We start from the raw sequence: 18,800 nt of genomic DNA, 5'->3' as shown, positions 1-18,800 counted from the left end.
GCGCAGAGTAAGACTCCGTGTCCGGACCAAAACTCCCAAGATGCCGTGAAAGCCGATTCCAAGCAACCGGAAGGCCGACTGGGGCGACGGGCGGGTGCGCCGCGAAAGCCAGCCAGTGGTGGTGTGCGGAAGGAGTGACGTATGCGCCTGGTCTTCCAGTAGCGGACGTCGGAAAGTGTGTTGAGCGCATGCGTCCTGTGGCACCCTAGAAAAAGGGGCTGCTGGCGGGCCGAGCTGAAGACATGGAGCAGGGCTACGGAGGTTCGTTTGGGCGGCTCATTTCGAGGTGGGGTGGCCAGGCGCTGCTCGGGCGACGCAGCCGCCGCTGCGTAGAGGGCCGCGGGGACAGGGCCTACGCCCGAGCACGGTTACTCCAGCCCGACCCAGCGGAGAGGAGGCCGGGGCGCGCGCGCGCTGCTCATTGGACCTCGGAGTCGTCGCTCCCAGGGCGCTGCGTGGGGATTGGCCGACGAGGCCTGAGGAGGCGGGCGGGGTTCGGCGGGCCGACGCTGCGGCGGGCTTCGGGGGGCGCCTTGGGCTGTCCTAGCCGTTTCTACCCCTCAGACCCGGCGGGACTGGCCCGGTCGACCCCGCCGCTCGGAGGTCCGCCTTCCCGCTTCGGAAGACCACAAAATGGCGGCTCCCGGGGGCGGAGCCACGGCACGAGCTTGTGGGGCGCGGGGCCCGCGGTTGGAGGCCGAGGGAGTTCGGCTGCCTATCTCGGGGATGTGAGGCTTGGCCGGGGCCTGCACGCTGTGCACGTGCTCCGTCGCGCCCGTCCCGGAAGCCGTCCGGGCGGCGCTGGTCGGGCCTTGCCCCACCAGTGCGAGGTCTCCGCGGGGGCTAGTGTCGGCGGGCGCCTGCCGCGTACGCGACTCGTGCTGGCCTGGGACAGGACTTCGAGGGTCGGGTGTTGGGTCTCGTGCAGAATTGCAAACCTGATGTGCCCTGGGGTGGTGGCAGATTCTTGGCCTTCCTTCAGGCAGCCCCTCGTTGTGGCCTGGAGGTGTCTGGGGGCTGTGTAAGAGGGGACGTGCCTTTTCCCCACTTGGGCCTCAGGGTCTGCGGCAGGACGGATTTTCTCGAGCGACTAGCTCTCAGTGTCCAGAATCCGAGATTTCTAGGACGCTTTTGCTGTGCGCTGGAAGCCAGGTTTGTCCGTGGGTAACAGTTGATGTTGGAATACGTGGGGTGGGGGGCTTAACCAGGTGCCGTCCCTATCCAAGTATGTATCCGAGGCTGGGGAAGCAAGCAGTCTGGTCTTCGTTACAACAGCTAAAGAAAGGCACTGATCTTGAAAGGTGGCAGTGTTAGGATCCAGCAGCAGGAATTGCAAGAGAGCTCTTGAGGTGCCTGGTGTGCTTGGGTGTCTCCAGTGTTCTGGGGTGGCTCACCCTGGCTTTCCCCGTCTTTTCTGCAGTCTACCTGGGTCTCGCAATTCCTTGCCTGCTTCCCACCAGATCTTTCAGCCAGTAACCCTGCCCTATGCACGTCCTGAGCACGAAGAGGTTTTATGCTCCTGACTTCCTACCTGCCAGAACCCTTCAGGTTCCGGTTAGATGCCGGGGCCTCCTTGAGTCCCTCTGTGGCTTTTCCACCTCGAGTTATTTCTCAGGACTCGCTGAGCCTTGACAGTTGGTTCCTGACCATAGGAGGCACCTACATCTGAGTTCATGTCTCAGTTCTTCCATTCTCCAGCTCCATGATCATGGGCAAGTGCCAGCCTCTTGAGCCTCTGGGACAATAGGGTAAATATTATCTATCTGAAGGGGTGTTATGAGGTTATGTGATTAGCATATGGTATTTAGACTAGTGTTCTGTAGTTGGTCACTTGCCGTTGGGATCGCTGCTCTGTTTTTCTACCGCACAGGTGTAGAAAAGGCTGTGTGGCAAGGGAGACCGTAGCCTGCAAAGGGCAAACTTCAGCAATGTGTCTCTGAATCTCCAAGGCTTAGCTCTGTCATCTCTAAATGGCATTCGGGGACACCATCCAACATGTGCCCATTGCCTGTCATGTGTGGGCACACACTAGGCACTTGGCTAGTGGCTTGGGTTGTTCTGGAGAGAGAGACAGGGTATATTCCTGTTTTGTAAAGGTGAGGATCATTGACAGGTGTGGATGGCTGCCTGTGCCCAGCTCCGTTTGAGGCTCCAGGGACACAGAAATGAAGAGGGCCCAGACAGATGCTGTCACGGGAGTCTGCAGGGGCAAGGGGAGCCACCACAGAGAGACTGCAGCCCGGATGCCTTAGGCCAGGCTGAAGCCCTGGGACATGAAGGCCCAGGGGAGCATGGGAGGGAGGGTCCGTGGTTACAAAGAAGTGAGGCCTGGAGAGGCACAGTCGTCTCCAAATTCTGAACTTTGTGCTCAGTTATGGGGGACTTGGGACTGCTTGGTGGGTGGGCCAAACTGGGAATGCGGACACAACTGTATCCTAGTACTGGGTTAGCTGGCACCTTGTCCTGTGTCATCCCGACTTGTGAATGGAGGCTCAGGCCAAGCTTCCTCCGCAGGCTACTGGCAGAGCTGGCCCCAAAGTCTATCCCCCCGCCCCACTCTTTTCTGCTTTGACCTCAAGCCTGTGTGTGGAGTGTGGTAATGGCAATCAGCCCACTCAGGACTTTTAGAGGGACGGTGAGTGTTGTGGTTATGCTGCCTTCTTGGGAGGCTGGCACTGAACTGTCCTTGAAGGCGACCACTCTAGGTGCCTCAGAGCGCCTCAGAAGCACCCGTTTTCCGTGTGACAAATAGGATCCTAACTCACAGGTCTTCTCTTCGTAGGCTATGGGGCATGGAGTGCTGGACCCACCAACACCCAAGGTAAGACTTCACGGGGAGGCGTGGATTCCACCCCACACACACCTGAGGCGCTAGCCTGCCAGAGCCCTAGACGGTGACCGTAACCTGGAGAGTGTCACAGGCACACTAGGGCTAGCCCAAGGATCTGGAGGAGACCTTTTCTTTAAAGGACTGCATCGTAAACTTTTTTGGCTTTGGGGCTATACGGTCTCTGCCATGCAAAAGTCCCAGAGATGTTTACAAACAGACGTGGTTGTGTGCCAGTAATATTTAAAGATACTGAAATTTGCATACCGTATAGTTTTCATACGTGGTGAAAGAGCCTTTATTTTAGGGATTTATTATTCAGAGCAAATAGCTGAGGGTATGATAAGAGATTTTTATGATTAATAGACTTTATTTTTTAGTAGTTTTAGACTTAACGGGGTTGAGCAGATAGTCTCCTTTCACCCCAGCAGTTTCCTTTATTATTAATATCTTGCATTAGTGCAGTATGTTTATTATCAGTAACAAGTCAATGTCAATACATTGTCGTTAATTACAATCCACAGTTTAAATTAATAGTCGCTGTGGTTGCACAGTTCTGTGAGTTTTGACAAATATATAAATGGTGCATTTCATGTCAAAATTCACGTCATGAAATACTCTTTTTTTTTTTTTCTTTTTTTTTCCCTTCCCATCTCCAAGCATTTACAAAGCTAACACCCATCCTTAGCTTGCGGGCTGTACAAAAACAGGCAATGGGCTAGATTTGGCCTGGGGCCCTGTTTGCTGGCCCTGCTCTGGAATCTAGATCATAATGCTGGATGCTCAGGATGTTTAAAGGACCAGAATGTCCTCCCTGGTGGCGAGGTTGTCTGCTTTTTGCCAGCATTTGTTCCAGGGGATGGGATGAGGGCTTTCTTTGTTCTCTGACCCTGGAATTTGCCCCCAGCACCATTGAGGGTGGTGGGGTCACTTTTTCTCCCATCACCAAGTTTCCCAGGAGGAGGCTTTTTCCATGTCGCTTGGGTACATAATGTCCCCTTGCTTAGTTGAGTTGGGGACACAATCTTCCACTGATGTACTCACTGTGTTAGCGGTGCCTGAGCTCTGGCAAGTGGTGAGAACTGGCACTTTCAAAGGGTTCTGCCAGAGGATCTAGCCTTGTCCGCCTCTTGGCTGGTGGCCCACACTGGACACTTCCTGGGAAGGCTGCACTTGTCCTTTCTCATTGTCCTGATGGGAGAGATCAGGCTTGCCTACAAGAGAAGTCTGGATCATGCTTAGCTGAGTAGAGCTGTAGGAAATGAGTTTTACAGCTAGTGGGCCCCAGCCATTCCTGGCCTCAATGGCCAACCAGGGGTGCCCCTCTCACAGCACTGCCACAGCTGCCCGCAGCCCTAGACCTGCGGTTGGTGGAGGAAGGTGACAGTTGGGGCTGGGGGGGCGGGGGGGTGTGTCTCGGGCACTTTCATTCTGTAAACAAAGCTCTTGTCTATTTTTGTTTCTCTCAGGTGCATACGGAACCGGTGTGGCCAGCTGGCAAGGTAGGCCCTCTGGGGATCTGTGGGTGCGCAAGAAGGCTTCTGATCGGCCACCCGATCCCAGAGGGGCTGGGATACAGAGACCTAACCCCTCCCCATGCTCCCCTACCACCCGGCGTCCTATTGTGGCTGTGCCCACAGCTCTCCTGAAGGCTTGGCAGGCCCAGGCAGTGTCAGGAACTTGCTGGCAGCTGGGGATCGTGACTGTGTTATGGGAGCAGCAGCCCCAACTGCCATTCACGGGCTCTCAGCCACCTCTGGCTTTGAGTGGGGAGCAAGTGTTCAGATCTGGTGCGGAAAGCCAACCACTCGTGGCTGAGGCTCAGCCTCTGTCCCTCTCTTGCCGCCCTTTGGCGGGTGATATTCACAGCGTGGGGTGATGCCAGCGCCACTTGGTTCCTTGACAGTCTTCCTTCTCTGTGGGCAGCGAGTGCTTCTCTCCAGACGTGGCTGCTGTAGACCTTGGGGCCGCTGAGGTCTGATTTGGCTCTTCCTCCCCGTGGCAGGTTATGAAAACTACAATTATTATGGTGCCCAGAACACCAGCGTCACCACAGGAGCGACCTACAGCTATGGCCCAGCCTCGTGGGAGGCCACCAAGGCCAGCGACAGCCTGGGAGCTGGGGGCCCTGCCATGCACATGGCTTCTTATGGTCCAGAGCCGTGTACTGACAATTCCGACTCTCTCATCGCCAAGATCAATCAACGTTTGGACATGATGTCCAAGGAAGGAGGCAGGGGCGGGAGCAGCGGCGGTGGGGAGGGCATGCAGGACCGGGACAGGTGATTATGGACCTGAGCCCTTCCCTGGGGATCCCACACCCCAGCTTTGTGCAGATGGCAGTGGGCACCCCCTCTTCCAGGGAGGGTTTTCCTCAGCTCCTTCCTGAACATGGAGTAGATGAGTTGGGCGTTATCGGGGCAGAGGCATTGTAATAGGACTTTCTGGTTTCCTGAGTGGTGGGGCTTAGGGTATGACTGTTAGCTAAATGACACCAGACTCCTTGTGTCTGCGTCAGGTACCAGTAGACCCTCTTGTTCTCACAGCCAAGGGCTCCATGCACCTCGTTCAACAACGTTCAAGGGGGATCGTTGGTGCGCTTTGCCTTCTGAGCTTTCAGGAGGGCTGCGTGGTGGTGCGGTGTGCTGTTCTGAATGTCGGGAAGCCAGCTTTGCGGGAGACTTGCGCTTGGGCCCAGAGTGAAGTGATGGTTATGCTTCCTTTGCAGCTCCTTCCGCTTCCAGTCGTTTGAGTCCTATGACTCCAGGTCTTGTCTGCCTGAGCACCATCCGTACCGCCCCAGCTACAGCTACGATTATGATTTTGACCTGGGGCCTGACCGAAATGGGGGCTTTAACAGTCAGTACAGTGACTGCCGGGACCCAGCCCGTGAGCGGGGCTCCCTTGATGGCTTCATGCGGGGCCGGGGCCAGGGCCAGGGCCGCTTCCAGGACCGGAGCACCCCCAGCACCTTCATGCGCAGCGACCCTTTCTTGCCGCCTCCAGCAGCCTCCTCCGAGCCCCTGTCCGCTCCCTGGACGGAGATGAACTATGTGGGTGGGCGGGGCCTGGGAGGCCCCTCCCCCAGCAGGCCACCGCCTTCCCTCTTCTCCCAGTCCATGGCCCCAGACTTCAGTGTAATGGGCATGCAGGGGGCCGGCGGCTATGACAACTCTGCGCCCTACGGATGCGGCCGGTCGCAGACTCGGATGAGGGATCGGGTAAGCCCTTGGGAAGTTCTCTAATTTGCCGACTTCTCAAACAGCTTTATTAGGGAAAATTTGGGTACTGTAAAATTCACTCATTTTTTAAGTGTACAGTTGAGTGTTAGTAAAAATGTACAGAATTGCACAACCTTCACCACCGTCTAATTTTACAGCATTTCCATCAATCCAGAAAGAAGCCAACCTCTGCCATTAGCAGTCACTCCCTGCTCTCTACTCCAGCCTTGACAACTGTTAATCTTTCTGTCTTTGTAGATTTACCTCTCTTAGACCTTTCACGGGAACGTGATCACATAATATGTGGCTTTTTGTGTCCAACATCTTAGCATAAAATTGTGGGTGGGGGGGGTTCAACTACAGTCATCTTTGTTTGTTTTGTGACAAGATCAAAGATCTTTCCTGCCTTTGTTCTCTGATCTTACAACTTCTCCGATCTTCGTTTCTCTGGGGTTTCTTAATGGTCGGGGTAAGCGGTACATCGGATGTGCTTGTGTCTGTAGCCCAGACGGAGAGGGTTTGACCGCTGTGGCCCAGACAGCATGGGCAGGAAACGGAAGCAGTTGCACATCTACGATGAGCCTGACACCAAACTGGCCCGGGCTGACAGCGAAGGAGATTTTTCTGAAAATGGTATGCCCTGGGGGCCAGCAGGCCCGGGTGGGTGTGAGATGTGTCCGTTTTTGTGCTTGGCGCTCCTCCTGCCCGTCCATACAGTGGACGTGTGTTGAACTCCAGGGTGGCGCGTATCACCCGCACTCCCATGGCCCCCACTGTAGTCAGGACAAGTGCTGGCTGCTCTGGGTGGTGAGCTTGGGAGGGTGAAAGGAGGGAGTGGGCTAACTACGGAGGGGCTGATTTTCCCTCTTCTTTGTGTCCGGTAGATGATGGAGCTGTTGACTTCCGGTCAGGAGATGAAGAATTCAGGGGTGTAAGTCCAACTTCACTGGTCAGCCTCCTTTGTTTCTGGTGTGGGATTTCTTCTTTACATTATTACCCTCTCTCTCCCAAAGAGGCAGGAACAGCTTCTGTGGTAGACTTGACTGCTGTGTGAGTGGATTTAAGAGTCTGACTTGCAGCTCAAGATTTGTACTTCTAACAGTACTTCCCTTCCTGGGGCTCAGTTGGTTGAGTGTCCGACTCTTGATTTCTGCTCAGGTCATGATCCCAGGGTCCTGGGATCGAGCCCTGCGTCTGGCTCTACACGCTGACAGCTCAGAACCTGTTTGGGATTCTCTCTCTCCCTCTGCCCCTTTCCCCCGCTTGTGCGCACGCTCTCTCTCACTCTCTCTCTCTAAAACAAAAACCAACGATGCTTCTCTTCCTGAAAACACTCGTAGCCCTTCCCCCACAGACACTCTTGTGTCCTCAGTGATGTTCCTAGCTCCGCACATGGTAAGTGCAGTGGGCTGTGTGCGCTGAGGCTTTCAAACTGGCACGGAAGCCTTACTTACTGCCCGCTTTGTGCTGGTGCTCAGCTGCCTCCATGTTTTTCCGCCTTCAAAACCAATCATGAGAGACAGGCATTTAAGGCCAACTCTTAGCCAGGACCATGCACAAGCACCTAGGTAGTCAGCCTTTGCCTACCCGCCCCACTCCCGGCAAATTCTGATCCATGTCTGGGGCAGGGCCTGGAGATCTGAGTATATGAAGGTCTCAACCAAGTCCTTCTGATGCTCACATGGGTGGGGGGTCAGGGAGGCAGAATACAGTGAATTTTCGGGTTTTTCTGGGCGAATCTTACTTGCTCTGTATCTAGCTTCCCTAGATTTCGAGTCTGGGATCTAGATATTCTGTGTATCTGCTGCTGAATAATTTAACCTTGAGCTTGATGGCTAAGAAATGGGCAGTATTGCGCTTTTCAGTTGGGTGCATTTGTTATTACCTTGATAAATGTAAACAGGTGGCCTGGAAATTTGGTAAAGCTCCTTTTCAGTAAAGAGTGCTGGAACTAGCATCCCACAAATCAGGGTTTCTTGATATAGAGCTGATGGATGGGCTGTTGGCATTCCCATGTGCAGAACTGTGCGGGTGTGTTGGCCAGAGGGAATTCTTTAGCTTTAGAAAGAACTGAAAGAGGGCCACTGACTTTAATAAAACAGCACGTTAGTCGTTACAGAATCTCAGAAGGCAACCAGGAACAGTGATAGGACACACACAGCCTCTGTCCCACTGCCCTGAGACTTGTCCTGACACATTGTGACCAAGTGGTGGCAGGGTGCTAGGTTGGTTGTGGAGAGTTCTGGAAACTCCACCTCACCGTCCAACTTTGTGTGTGCCCTTTTTCAGGAGGACGAGTTCTTTGACTCCGGGAGGCAGAGAGGTAGGCATCGCTCCATGTCCCTCTGAGCTTTGCTGTGACTGCCCGGCTCCCGGCCAGGCTGGACTTCTGAGCAAGCCCAGGGCCTGGATGGAGGGCCTGGCGGCTCAGGGCAGAAGAGGGGCCGTGGCCACCGGGTGGGCCTTGGCCGTGGTGCTCACCCCCAGGCTTTGCTCCAGTGCTTAGAGCAGCACTTGCTGGAAACAGGTCTGTCTGCCTCACTTGATACAGGCTGTCACGAGAGGGGGCAAACCTCATCTCTGAGTATGTGCAGCAGCTTGCAGTGGCAGGGAAGGGAGAGTCTCAGAAACGCAAGAAAGAAAAGAAAAGGTGCTCTCCAGCCTGTCCACTCTGTTCCCTATTGGCCTGTTGCAGGTCCCTGTACTGTTTTTTCCTGGGCTTCTTTCTTTTCACACTTCCCTGCGTTGCCAGCCCAGCGTTGTGCTCTCAGCCTCTGTGGTGGGCATGCTGGCGGCAGCAGCACACATGGCTGTGTGGGACTGAGTTCAGACACCTTCCTGGGGTGGGAGCTGGGGGTGGGGGGTGGGGAAGGTGGGGGGCCTGTCACGTGCACCCAAGCCCGGGTCCTCCAGAGATATTCCCTGCTCAGCAGGTCTCATCAGTGCCATTGTGGGAGACCGAAGAGTCTCAAGTAACCGGCAAGAGCAGAGCAAGGTTCAACCCTTTCGGGGGGGGTGTGGAGAAGCAGCCCGAGACACCGTGGCCTTGAGCTTGCCATTTGTTTCTTTTCCTGTTCCCGTTGGTCTGTCCATAGCTGGTTTTCCCCAAGAATCACAGGCTGGCTCCTTTGTGGCTCTGCTGCCATAAATCTGCAGGCCCCTGGCTTAGATGCTCCTTGTATGTGTTTAGACTTGGCCAACCCTCTGAGGCCCTCCCACATTGTTTATTGAAGTGATTACTCCTATGGCTTGGGACCACAGAGCAGTACGCAGCTCATGCAGCAGGGTAAATGCTAAAGCAAAGGTGACATGTTTATTGCGCGCAGGTCCTGCTACCTACCCGGGATGACTTTGCTATTAAACAACAGTAATAGTTTCAGGCAGTGACCTCTTGCCAAAAATCCCACACGCCCTTTTGAGAGGCTTCTGAGCAGCGCACGCCGGTCGCCATCTTCGTGGGACAGTCTCGTGACTGGCATCAGGGGTAGGGGTTACAGTTCAGATGCTTATCCAACCTTTTTTCAGTGTCTGGCCCTGGCCCTGAGCCGTGGTGACCTGGCCTGGCCTCGCTTCACATCGGGACGCTGGGCTGCACAGCGCTCAGAGGAGCCTCTGCGCTGGCCCCAGGGGACGGACGGAGGACCAATTGGTCTCTTCCCACTTTTGTTTCTAGGACTGCTTCCCTCGTAGCCCTGGGAAAGCCCTAGATGGACGGTTTTTGTGAGTGGAAGATAGAGTTCGGGCCAGCAAGGACTGTCAGACCTGCTGAGGCCCTAGTTCAGAGGAGGCTGATGGGACAGTCGTCATGGTCCACCTAGAGGTGGGACGGAGGGCGGTAGAGCGGCTTGCTCTATTTTCTGAGGCCTTCCCGCTGCTGCCTCTTATCTGGGAAGAATCGCTTCTCTCTCTCCTTAAGTGATTTTGGGAGAAGACCGATGGCAGGGCACTGGATCAGAAAAGCAGGATAGGGAAGGACAGAGAGAGCAGGTGGCCGTGGTGTGAGTGGGATGGGCAGGCCGGGTCCCTGGCCCATCCCAGCCTCGTCACACCATGGGGGCATGTGAGCTGACTCCCTGAGAACTCCCAAGGGTTCTCATCAAAGGCCTATCCCTGTTGGGAGCCTTTGACAGACTATTGGTGCCTCAGGGTGTCCTGACCCTGCTGTGTTGGAGGTGGCGGCAGGCACGGGGTGCCTGGTGGTGGCCGAGCCGTGGTCCCCATCAGGCCCTGGTGCTCAGCATCTCTGCAGGCTCCTCAGGGCGTCTCGAAGGGACTTCTCTGTTACAGGAGAGAAGGACGATGAGGATGATGAAGTAAAGAAGAGAAAGGAAAAGCAAAGGAGGAGAGACCGCATGCGAGACCGAGCGGCAGACAGGTGAGGAGGCAGGCCCAGGGGGAGGTTGGCAGGAACCCGGGCACTGGTGAGGTTCTCCTGAGCTCATCTGTCTTCACTGCACAACGCAGGAGCGGTCTGGTTTGATCTGACTGTGGTGTCTGTCAGGAAATCCAAGTGAGGTCGAGAGGAGACAAAACTTGGGAGATGCCGATGGCACTACGTTCTTGCCAGTGAGTCGCTGGCCCGCATGTGTCCAGCAGGGGGCACTGTTGCTCTCCTGCCGACCCGTAGGGGGTTTCCCAGTCCTTGGCTTATTATCTGTCACCCCAGACAGGTGAACTTCAGCAGAGCTGCTAAGAAGGTGCTTTGGGTGTCTTGACCAAATCCGGACCGCCTCTGGAGTACGGCATGGCAATTGTATACGTTTAGGTGCTACTTTACAAATTTAGTCTCTAGGTATAAAAAGAATTGCAAAAGTGCGAAGGGTGTTGGTGTGACCACACCATGTGCCTCTCTGCCTTTTCAGTGATCAGGTGGCTGCTGACTAGAAATGGAAACCACTGGTGACCTTGTGAGCGCTTGGTTGCTCAGGCCTTGACTGCTCGCGGCTGTTTCTCTACACACAGGCTCTCTGTATGACCTGATGGGGAATCCTTTATGGCTCAGATGGGGTGGTGCTTTTCCTGTGCAGAGAAGTGCAAAACAGATGTTAGCAAAAGAGCTAACTGTAGAGGCAGGAAAGGCAGGAACTGGAAAGTAGGCACTTCCAAGTGTTAAACAGAAATTCATCGAAACATTTGTTTTTGTTTTTGTTTTTATTTTTAGTTTTTTAAGTTTATTTATTTATTTTGGGAGTGAGCAAGCAGGGAAGGGGCAGAGAGAGAGGGAGAGAGAGAATCCCAAACAGGCTCTGCACCATTAGCACGGAGCCCGATGTGGGGCTCAAACTCATGAACCAGGAGATCGCGACCTGAGCTGAAATCAGGAGTCGGGCAAGTAACCAACTGAGCCACCCAGGCGTCCCTGAAATGCTTGTCTGTAAATGAATAAGTAATGAACGGTGGCTAGATCAGGTCTATTTCCATGCTGTATGAGAACGGAGATGACATTTTCTTCAGAAGGAATCTTTAGACTCCACCCTAGTGACAGAGGGTCCTCAAAGAGACTTGGAGAAATAGTCACAAGGAAGCGTGAACCCTGTATTTATTTGGTAGCTTCCTGAGAGTTGTACGCATTCGTACACATAGGGCCCCAGAACTTTTTCTGTGCACTCCTCCAATGAGAGTATGTGCAAAAGTAAATGTATCTTGTCCAGAGAGGAGAAGCCTGCCATCGGGGGCCGGCAGCAGTCTGAGTTGGTAGATGAGGACTCCTGAGTGCCACCAGGTCCATGCTATTACCCCATGTGCGCCAGGGCCTCCTGGGCAGAGCCGAGGGAAGCAGCGCCCCGCTCTGGGGGCATAGGGCTCTGCAAGCTGCGCTCCTCTTGCCCTACAGCGTGACTGCATTTGTGAGATTTTGGAAGCAGGCAACAAAGAAATGTCGTTTTAGCTGTAAAATTTGATATGACAGGTCTTTACATTGAGTCCCATGGGAAAACTTATCTTGGGTTTTATAGGTTTTAAATTGTGTAAGGTCTTCCAGGAATACCCCCTCACGGAGGTTACCTCAGGGGCGCTTGGGTGGCTCAGTCCATTGGGCATCCGACTTCAGCTCAGGTCATGATCTCGAGGTTCGTGGGTTGGAGCCCCACTTCGGGCTCTGTGCTGACAGCTCAGAGCCTGGAGCCTTCTTTGGATTCTGTGTCTCCCTCTGTCTCCCTGCCCCTCCCCTGCTCATGTCCATTCTCTCGAAAATAAACATTAAAAAGTATACAGCGGTGCCTGGGTGGCTCAGCGGTTGGGCATCTGACTTCGGCTTAGGTCATAATCTCGCAGTTCATGGGTTCAAGCCCCGCGTTGGGTTCTGTGCTGACGGCTCAGAGACTGGAGCCTGCTTCGGATTCTGTGTCTCCCTCTCTCTGCCCCTCCCCCAATCAATGAGCTTGCTTGCGTGCTCTCTCTCAAAGATAAACATGTAAAAACAATGTTTTTAAATGAGGTTATCTCATGTTATTCTGGTGGCTGCAGAAAGAAGTTATGGAATTACTATGCCCCCCCAGAGCAGTGGTCTGGAGGCTTTTAGAGAGTCCACAGTTTTGGAAAATCTCCACCTTAGGGTGCTCTCTTAGGGGCCTTTGGGCCCAGCAGACTGGAATGGCGCATGAATCACCTCCCTGAACTACTCGCAAGGTTTTACTCCCATTCTTGAGATGGGGAAACCTGGGGTAATGGCTACTCTGATGCCCTGTGTGAAGTCAGAAGTCTTGGTACAGAAATTGCTTTCCCATTTCCATTGCAGTTCTGACTGGAGGTGAACTGATTGCATCATTGCTCTTTTCGTCTTCCCTCTCCAGGATTCAGTTCGCCTGTTCTGTGTGCAAGTTTCGTAGCTTTGAAGAAGATGAAATCCAGAAGCATCTACAAAGCAAATTTCACAAAGAGACACTGAGGTTTATAAGTACCAAACTCCCTGACAAGACCGTGCAGTTCCTCCAGGTAAAGCACACTTGGTGCCCATCACAGTGTTTCCTGATGGGCCTGCCGGAGTCAGATCCCTCACGGAGAAGGGACGGGGAAGGGAAGTAGGAGGCCTGGGCTTTCCAGAATAACAGTGTACAAGTCCCAGGTCCGAGGGAGAGCCGAGCGCTCTGGCCACTGTAGTTCCCGCGAGCTGCTTGGAGCGCCATCTCCCCGTCCTGGGGCGGCTGAGACAGGGCTGTCCTCCCCCAGGGGCTTGGCAGCCGCCCTCGGTGAGCCGCCTCTGGTGCGGCCGGGAGACAGGCAGACACAGCGCCCTGCCATTTCATTCGGTGCCATCTTCTCTAGGAGTACATCGTAAACAGGAATAAGAAAATTGAGAAGCGGCGTCAGGAGCTGATGGAGAAGGAAAGCACAAAACCCAAACCAGACCCTTTCAAAGGTGAGTCGTGGTCTTGGGGCGCGCGGCTGGGTGCAAAGCCAGCCCGTTGTAGGGTTGCTGAGCATGTGACCTGAGGACCCTCGGGTGGGACACCTAGCAATGGAAAGAAGCCCTCGAGTGTGTCTAATGAAGGTCGCTTTACTGGTGGCTTTTCGGAGTGATCCTACGCCCCCTGGTGTTTCTTCGTCCTTTGTATGAAATGACCAGACGGGTGAAAAAAGTTGAGTAAAATTGCCCAGTGCAGATGTGCTTCCGTCTGCACCCTCCTGCTAGAGGGCGGGTGTTGCCTGTCACAGATTCTGTCCTAACCCGATCCTTGGGGACGAACTCACCAGGACAAAACGTGGGCCCTGTTGGGGAGCAGGAGGACAGCATCACCTGATGCTGTCCCAAATCGCGCCAGACTTGGGTTGTACCCGTAGGGATCGGCCAGGAGCACTTTTTCAAGAAGATAGAGGCGGCTCACTGCCTGGCTTGTGACATGCTGATCCCCGCGCAGCATCAGCTCCTCCAGCGGCACCTGCACTCGGTCGACCACAATCACAACCGCAGGGTGAGTCCCCTCCTCGTGCCGAGCCAGCTGAGCCTTTCCAGGCTGCCACCGGTGGGACGCGGGGCCTTCTGTGTCTTGTGGGGAATGCGAGCATCTTGAGGAGCTTTTTAACATACTCTGTTGAGTCTGTCATTTCGTCAGTGGATTGTAAGACACGTCCGAATTTCTGTTAAAATGTGAGAAAATGTGTTACTTAACAACGGACTTCAGTAGAGGAGGTGAAATTCTCCTGGTTGAGAATGTTCCCTGTAAGCCACGCAGGTAAATTTCCCAGTTGTTGACAAACCAGATTTCCTATAAGCTGAGGCTGAGGGCCATTCAGAGCACAGTGGCCTGGGGGACCCAGAGTTAAGAACGGATTGGGGCTTAACTAGCTGGTGGGGACTGAGGCTATAAACGTGTAGACTCAGGGTGTTGGCAGGTTTTTTATAAAGGGTCATGTGGCAGATACTTCCATGGGGTCTCTTGACATGTCAAGTCTGCTGCTGATGGGCACCAGCAGCCAGAGTACAGAAGTAGTGGGTGTGGCCGCATGTGGCCCCTTAGCTCACTTGCCGAGCCCTGGTTTTTGTCTCTGTCCTTCGTTCACCCGACTATCAAACGGAGATGTCAGTACCTGCCTGTGCATCTCCTAGTTGATTAAAGATCATCCAGGAAACACAACACAAATAAGCAGTGTCGTTTCAATGGGCCAAGATCAAAAATGTCCAGGTGGTTGCAGAATCCCTACTTCTGCCGTTGAATTTACTCATAAAGTCACCTTAACTCAAGAAACTGAAAAGAAAAAACGTGTCCTTTTCCCATGCTGAGTCCGCATAGCATCTGACGTGTAAATATTCTCGTTTCATGCTTGTTCGTGCACACGGTACCTGGCAGGCCGTGGTTTGTCAGTGGTGATCAGACTTTTCTACACTGCCCCAGTTCCAGTGTCTCTCCAGGGTCTTCTTTCCTTATGGGAGTCTGGCATTTTGGGACTTGCCACTTGCCACAGTGAAGAAAGATACTGGTCTTTTTCTTGTTTAGGGCTGATCCCAGGGCAACTCAGGGTAGCCTGGCTAGTTTTCTTGCTCCTTGCTGCACACCAGGTCTAAAAGTCCACATTTGGTTCCCTTTGCAGTTGGCTGCTGAACAGTTCAAGAAAACCAGTCTCCATGTGGCTAAGAGTGTTTTGAACAACAGACACATAGTGAAGATGCTGGAAAAATACCTCAAGGTTTGTGCTTAGGGGTCCAGTGTACGGGAGAAGCTTTTGGAATGGAGGATGAACTCTACAAGTGCAGAATTGCACCCAGAGTACAGTATTTAGCATTTCTAAGTCTTTTGAAGAATCAAGGGACACCGGAAGGTGTCAGGTTTGGCAGTTCCACGGCGGTGGGTTTCCTGCGACCCCCCCTGCTTGCGTGGGGTCTGGGACACGGTCCTGCTTGATTTGCGCCTGCAGTGGTGCTGGCTCACCATGGGAAAGCTTGAATATCCATGAAATCCTGAGCAAGTGATTGTGAGATGCTTAAAGAAAAATGCAAGTTAGATGCTAACTATCCAGGAAAGAAGCCAAAAAGAGACTTGCTGGCAGAGACAACCAACAAGAGGGAGGGGGAGGAAAGAGCTGGTGGTGCCACGACTACTGTGCCTTAGTGACCCGAGCAGAGTAATAAAAAGTCCCAGAGAGGGTGCCCCAGAGAGAGGTCCGGCTGGAAGAGCCCCTGGTTCCTCCTTGGGAAGCCCATCTGTTAAATGCTCAGCCCCAGACCTCACTGTTTGGGGCTGGCGGTTAGGCTCCAGCACAGCCTGACTAGAAGGATCTGTTTGCCCACCTCTCATTTATTGAATCTGCCAGTATTGGATGCTTCATGCTACCCGGTAAAAAGGCATCACAGAATCTAATTTTTTTATTGCATTTATTTTTTTAATCAGAGAGCACACACGTGTGCGAAGGTCGGGGAGGGAGAGGGGGACTCTCAAGTAGGCTCCATGCACAGCACAGAGCCTGACGCTGGGCTCGATCCCACAACTCTGGGATCATGACCTGAGCCGAAATCAATAGTCAACTGGACGTTCAACTGACTGAGCCACCCAGGCGCCCCAAGGCATCATAGGATCTAAATAAATAACCATGACTGGTCAGTGTTTTGTGTCATGGCTCAAACAGATTTAAAGTTTCTTGAGTCAGGTGTAGACGCAAGCTTCAAACACCATATTTTATGCATTCGTATATTTAAAAGATTTTTTTAAGTCACCTCTGTGCCTACTGTGGGGCTCGAACTCACAACCCTGAGACCAAAAGTCGCATGCTCCACTGACTGAGCCAGCCAGGCATCCCCTAAACACTGTATTTTAAAACCTGTTTCCTAATCTGCCGGTGGCGACGTTTACTTTTTCTAAACTAGAGGCAGTTGTAGCATACGCTGAAAGAAGTTTGGCTTCTGAGAGTCTGACTTGGGTTCAATCCTGATTGATGCTTAATAGTCGTGTGGCCTTTGACAAGTTGCTGAGACTCATTTCCTTGTCTGCAAAATGGGGCAACTCTTCTATAACCAGGGCTGTGTGCTTAAACTAAAATTTGAAACTCAGCTTCCTGTTATGAGGGTTTTTTTGCTTTAATTGGGTTAAGAAATCCTAGGTCTTTTTGAACTTCACTATTAATTATATGCTTGGATTAAAAAGTGCAAAACAGGGGCGGGGGAGCAGTTATCGTGTTAAATATTTGTAAATACTCTCCTCTAAATTTTACAAAGCCTTTGAAGAAGGGGGGAAAAGTATCTTTCAAAAACCCATTGCAGAGATTGAAATTACTAATATTAAAACCAAGAATACCCCCTTATTCTGCTTATACCATACGCCCTAGCTAACTAAATAAGAAAATTAAAGTTAAAAGGCAAAACAGTTGTGGCGAAGCTTTTCTGGATCCATAGGCCCCGAGCACCTGTAGGATTAACTCCCCTGCTGTAGTTGAAGGCATTTCTGTTGTTGAAGGGGCATCATAAGAACCCGGACTCCTGGCCGCCTGGGCCACCTTCAGCCTTTCATCTGGACAGCTCTGTAGGCCGCATTGACCTTTTCCTCTTCTTGGCCAGGGTGAAGACCCTTTCACCAACGAAGCCGTTGATCCAGAAGTCGAAGGAGATGACAATTTAGGAGGTGAGGATAAGGAAGAGACACCTGAAGAGGTGGCTGCGGAGGTCTTAGCTGAGGTTATTACGGCAGCAGTGAGAGCCGTAGACGGGGCGGGAGCGCCTGCTCCGGAACGCGGTGAAATGCTGGCCGAAGGGGAAGGCCCCGTGGACTCGGCGGAGGCCGCTCGTGGCCCCCACTCTGAACAGCTGGGAGAAGTGGAGACACCGTGTGGCACAGCATCTGAGAAGGGCAGCGCCGAAGCAGAGGCTGGGGGTGAAGCCGCCCAGGCCGGCAACGAGGCTGCTGAGGCAGGAGGCGAAGTGGCAGCAGAGGCGGAGGGCGCCGAGGTAGTCCCTGCCCCTGCCCCTGCCCCTGCCCCTGCTCCTGCCCCGGCTGCGGCGGGAGCCAGAGAGAAGCAGACGGAGCAGACGGATGCAGAGCCCGAAGGTGACGTTCCCACAGACTGAGCCTCCTCCCCGTTTCAGGGGATGTGTTTCAGAAATGCGTTGCTCTCTCTCCTTTTGCATCGCTCTCTCTCACTGTTTGTAAGCAGTGCTAGGTGTGTTACTGGAATATGCTGGAAACTTTGGTGAAGAGAGCCAGCCGTTTCCTTGCAAAAAGTGTACCTCACGGGCTTGTGTCGCAGAGTTGTCTGGCTTTCCGCCTTGGTTTAAAGGCTGCAGAAGTTGTACATTCCCCCAAGTGGCTGTGAAATCTCTCTACGCTGCAGTTGGAGTAATAAAAGTTGGGTAATTAGATTTTGATGATATTTGGCTTGTTAAATACAGCAACTGGCTGAATGCCCTTTTTATTATTATTTTTTTTTCTGAGAGCAGCTTAATACTAGGGTATATCTTGTTTTAGAAAGGGTTTTTTGGTTTTTTTTAAGTTTCAAGAATTTGCTTTGGCTTCAGTTTTTGACCTGCTTCGGGAGCACACCGTGTGTGGTGTGTGATCCTCACAAGATGTAGCAGAATCTTGTTAACTTGATGTTGGTTCTGTCACGTCAGTGACCTCTTCTCAAAGGCCTCATGAATCTGACAGACCGGCACCCTTGGACGCCCTCCCGCTTGCCCCTCAAGAATGAGGACATTTTGCCTAGGGCATTATTTTCCCAATCTTTAGTCTTTGGTGTATCACCTTTATAGTTTTTGTTTTGTTTTTACCTCATTTGTGTTCCACCTTTGTTACTTCAGGGTTGGGTTTTTTTTTTCTTCCTTTAAAGTGAGTTGCTTCTACAATATATTTAGAAAGAAAACTTGGTGTCACTCCCATGAGTGGAAAACAAATATAAATTGCCATAGATAGATGCTATCTGTAAGAAACTAATACAGTGAAATACACACATTTCAAATACTACCCCTTTGGAGGTTTAGGGATCTGGGAAAGTTAGCCTGTGTAAAAGGGTAGCAAGCGAGTTATACTTTGATATAATCAAGAGAATTGAAAGACGCTTCCCTTTTGAAATGATACTGCTGGGCCTGTTTCCCTGCAAAGCTTTGAACTGTCTCACTCGGGGAAGCATCGGGGGGGGGGGGGGGGGGGGGCGGGGAATTTACTAGATGGTAAAAGACTTGAGGAGCATCTCTTGTGCACAAGGTGCTAATCCCTGATAAAAGTTAAGATATGGGCCCTGCTCTCAAGGAGCTTTATTGGAGACGAGATGAATATTTATGAAAGGTCAATATAAGAACTAGAAACAAATAAATTGCTCAGTAAGCAAGAAAA

At 52.7% G+C, this 18,800-nt stretch overlaps 1 protein-coding gene across 1 annotated transcript; it reads left to right on the top strand.

Annotated features, from left to right (window-relative positions):
• The first annotated feature begins 28 nt into the window (after positions 1 to 28).
• Positions 29 to 18,800, top strand: AKAP8 (A-kinase anchoring protein 8). Its single transcript, XM_060630479.3, has 14 exons — positions 29 to 261; positions 2,783 to 2,821; positions 4,297 to 4,329; positions 4,833 to 5,109; positions 5,556 to 6,048; positions 6,552 to 6,681; positions 6,933 to 6,979; positions 8,338 to 8,371; positions 10,336 to 10,423; positions 12,840 to 12,981; positions 13,312 to 13,405; positions 13,828 to 13,958; positions 15,076 to 15,171; positions 17,033 to 18,800. The coding sequence occupies exons 1-14, from the start codon at positions 243 to 245 to the stop codon at positions 17,537 to 17,539; spliced, it is 2,130 nt and encodes a 709-aa protein (XP_060486462.2). The 5' UTR covers positions 29 to 242; the 3' UTR covers positions 17,540 to 18,800.

This window comes from Panthera onca, chromosome A2 (assembly GCF_046562875.1).
Source record: "Panthera onca isolate mPanOnc1 chromosome A2, mPanOnc1 haplotype 2, whole genome shotgun sequence".
NCBI lineage: Eukaryota > Metazoa > Chordata > Mammalia > Carnivora > Felidae > Panthera > Panthera onca.
This window is presented reverse-complemented; position numbering and strand designations above follow the sequence as displayed.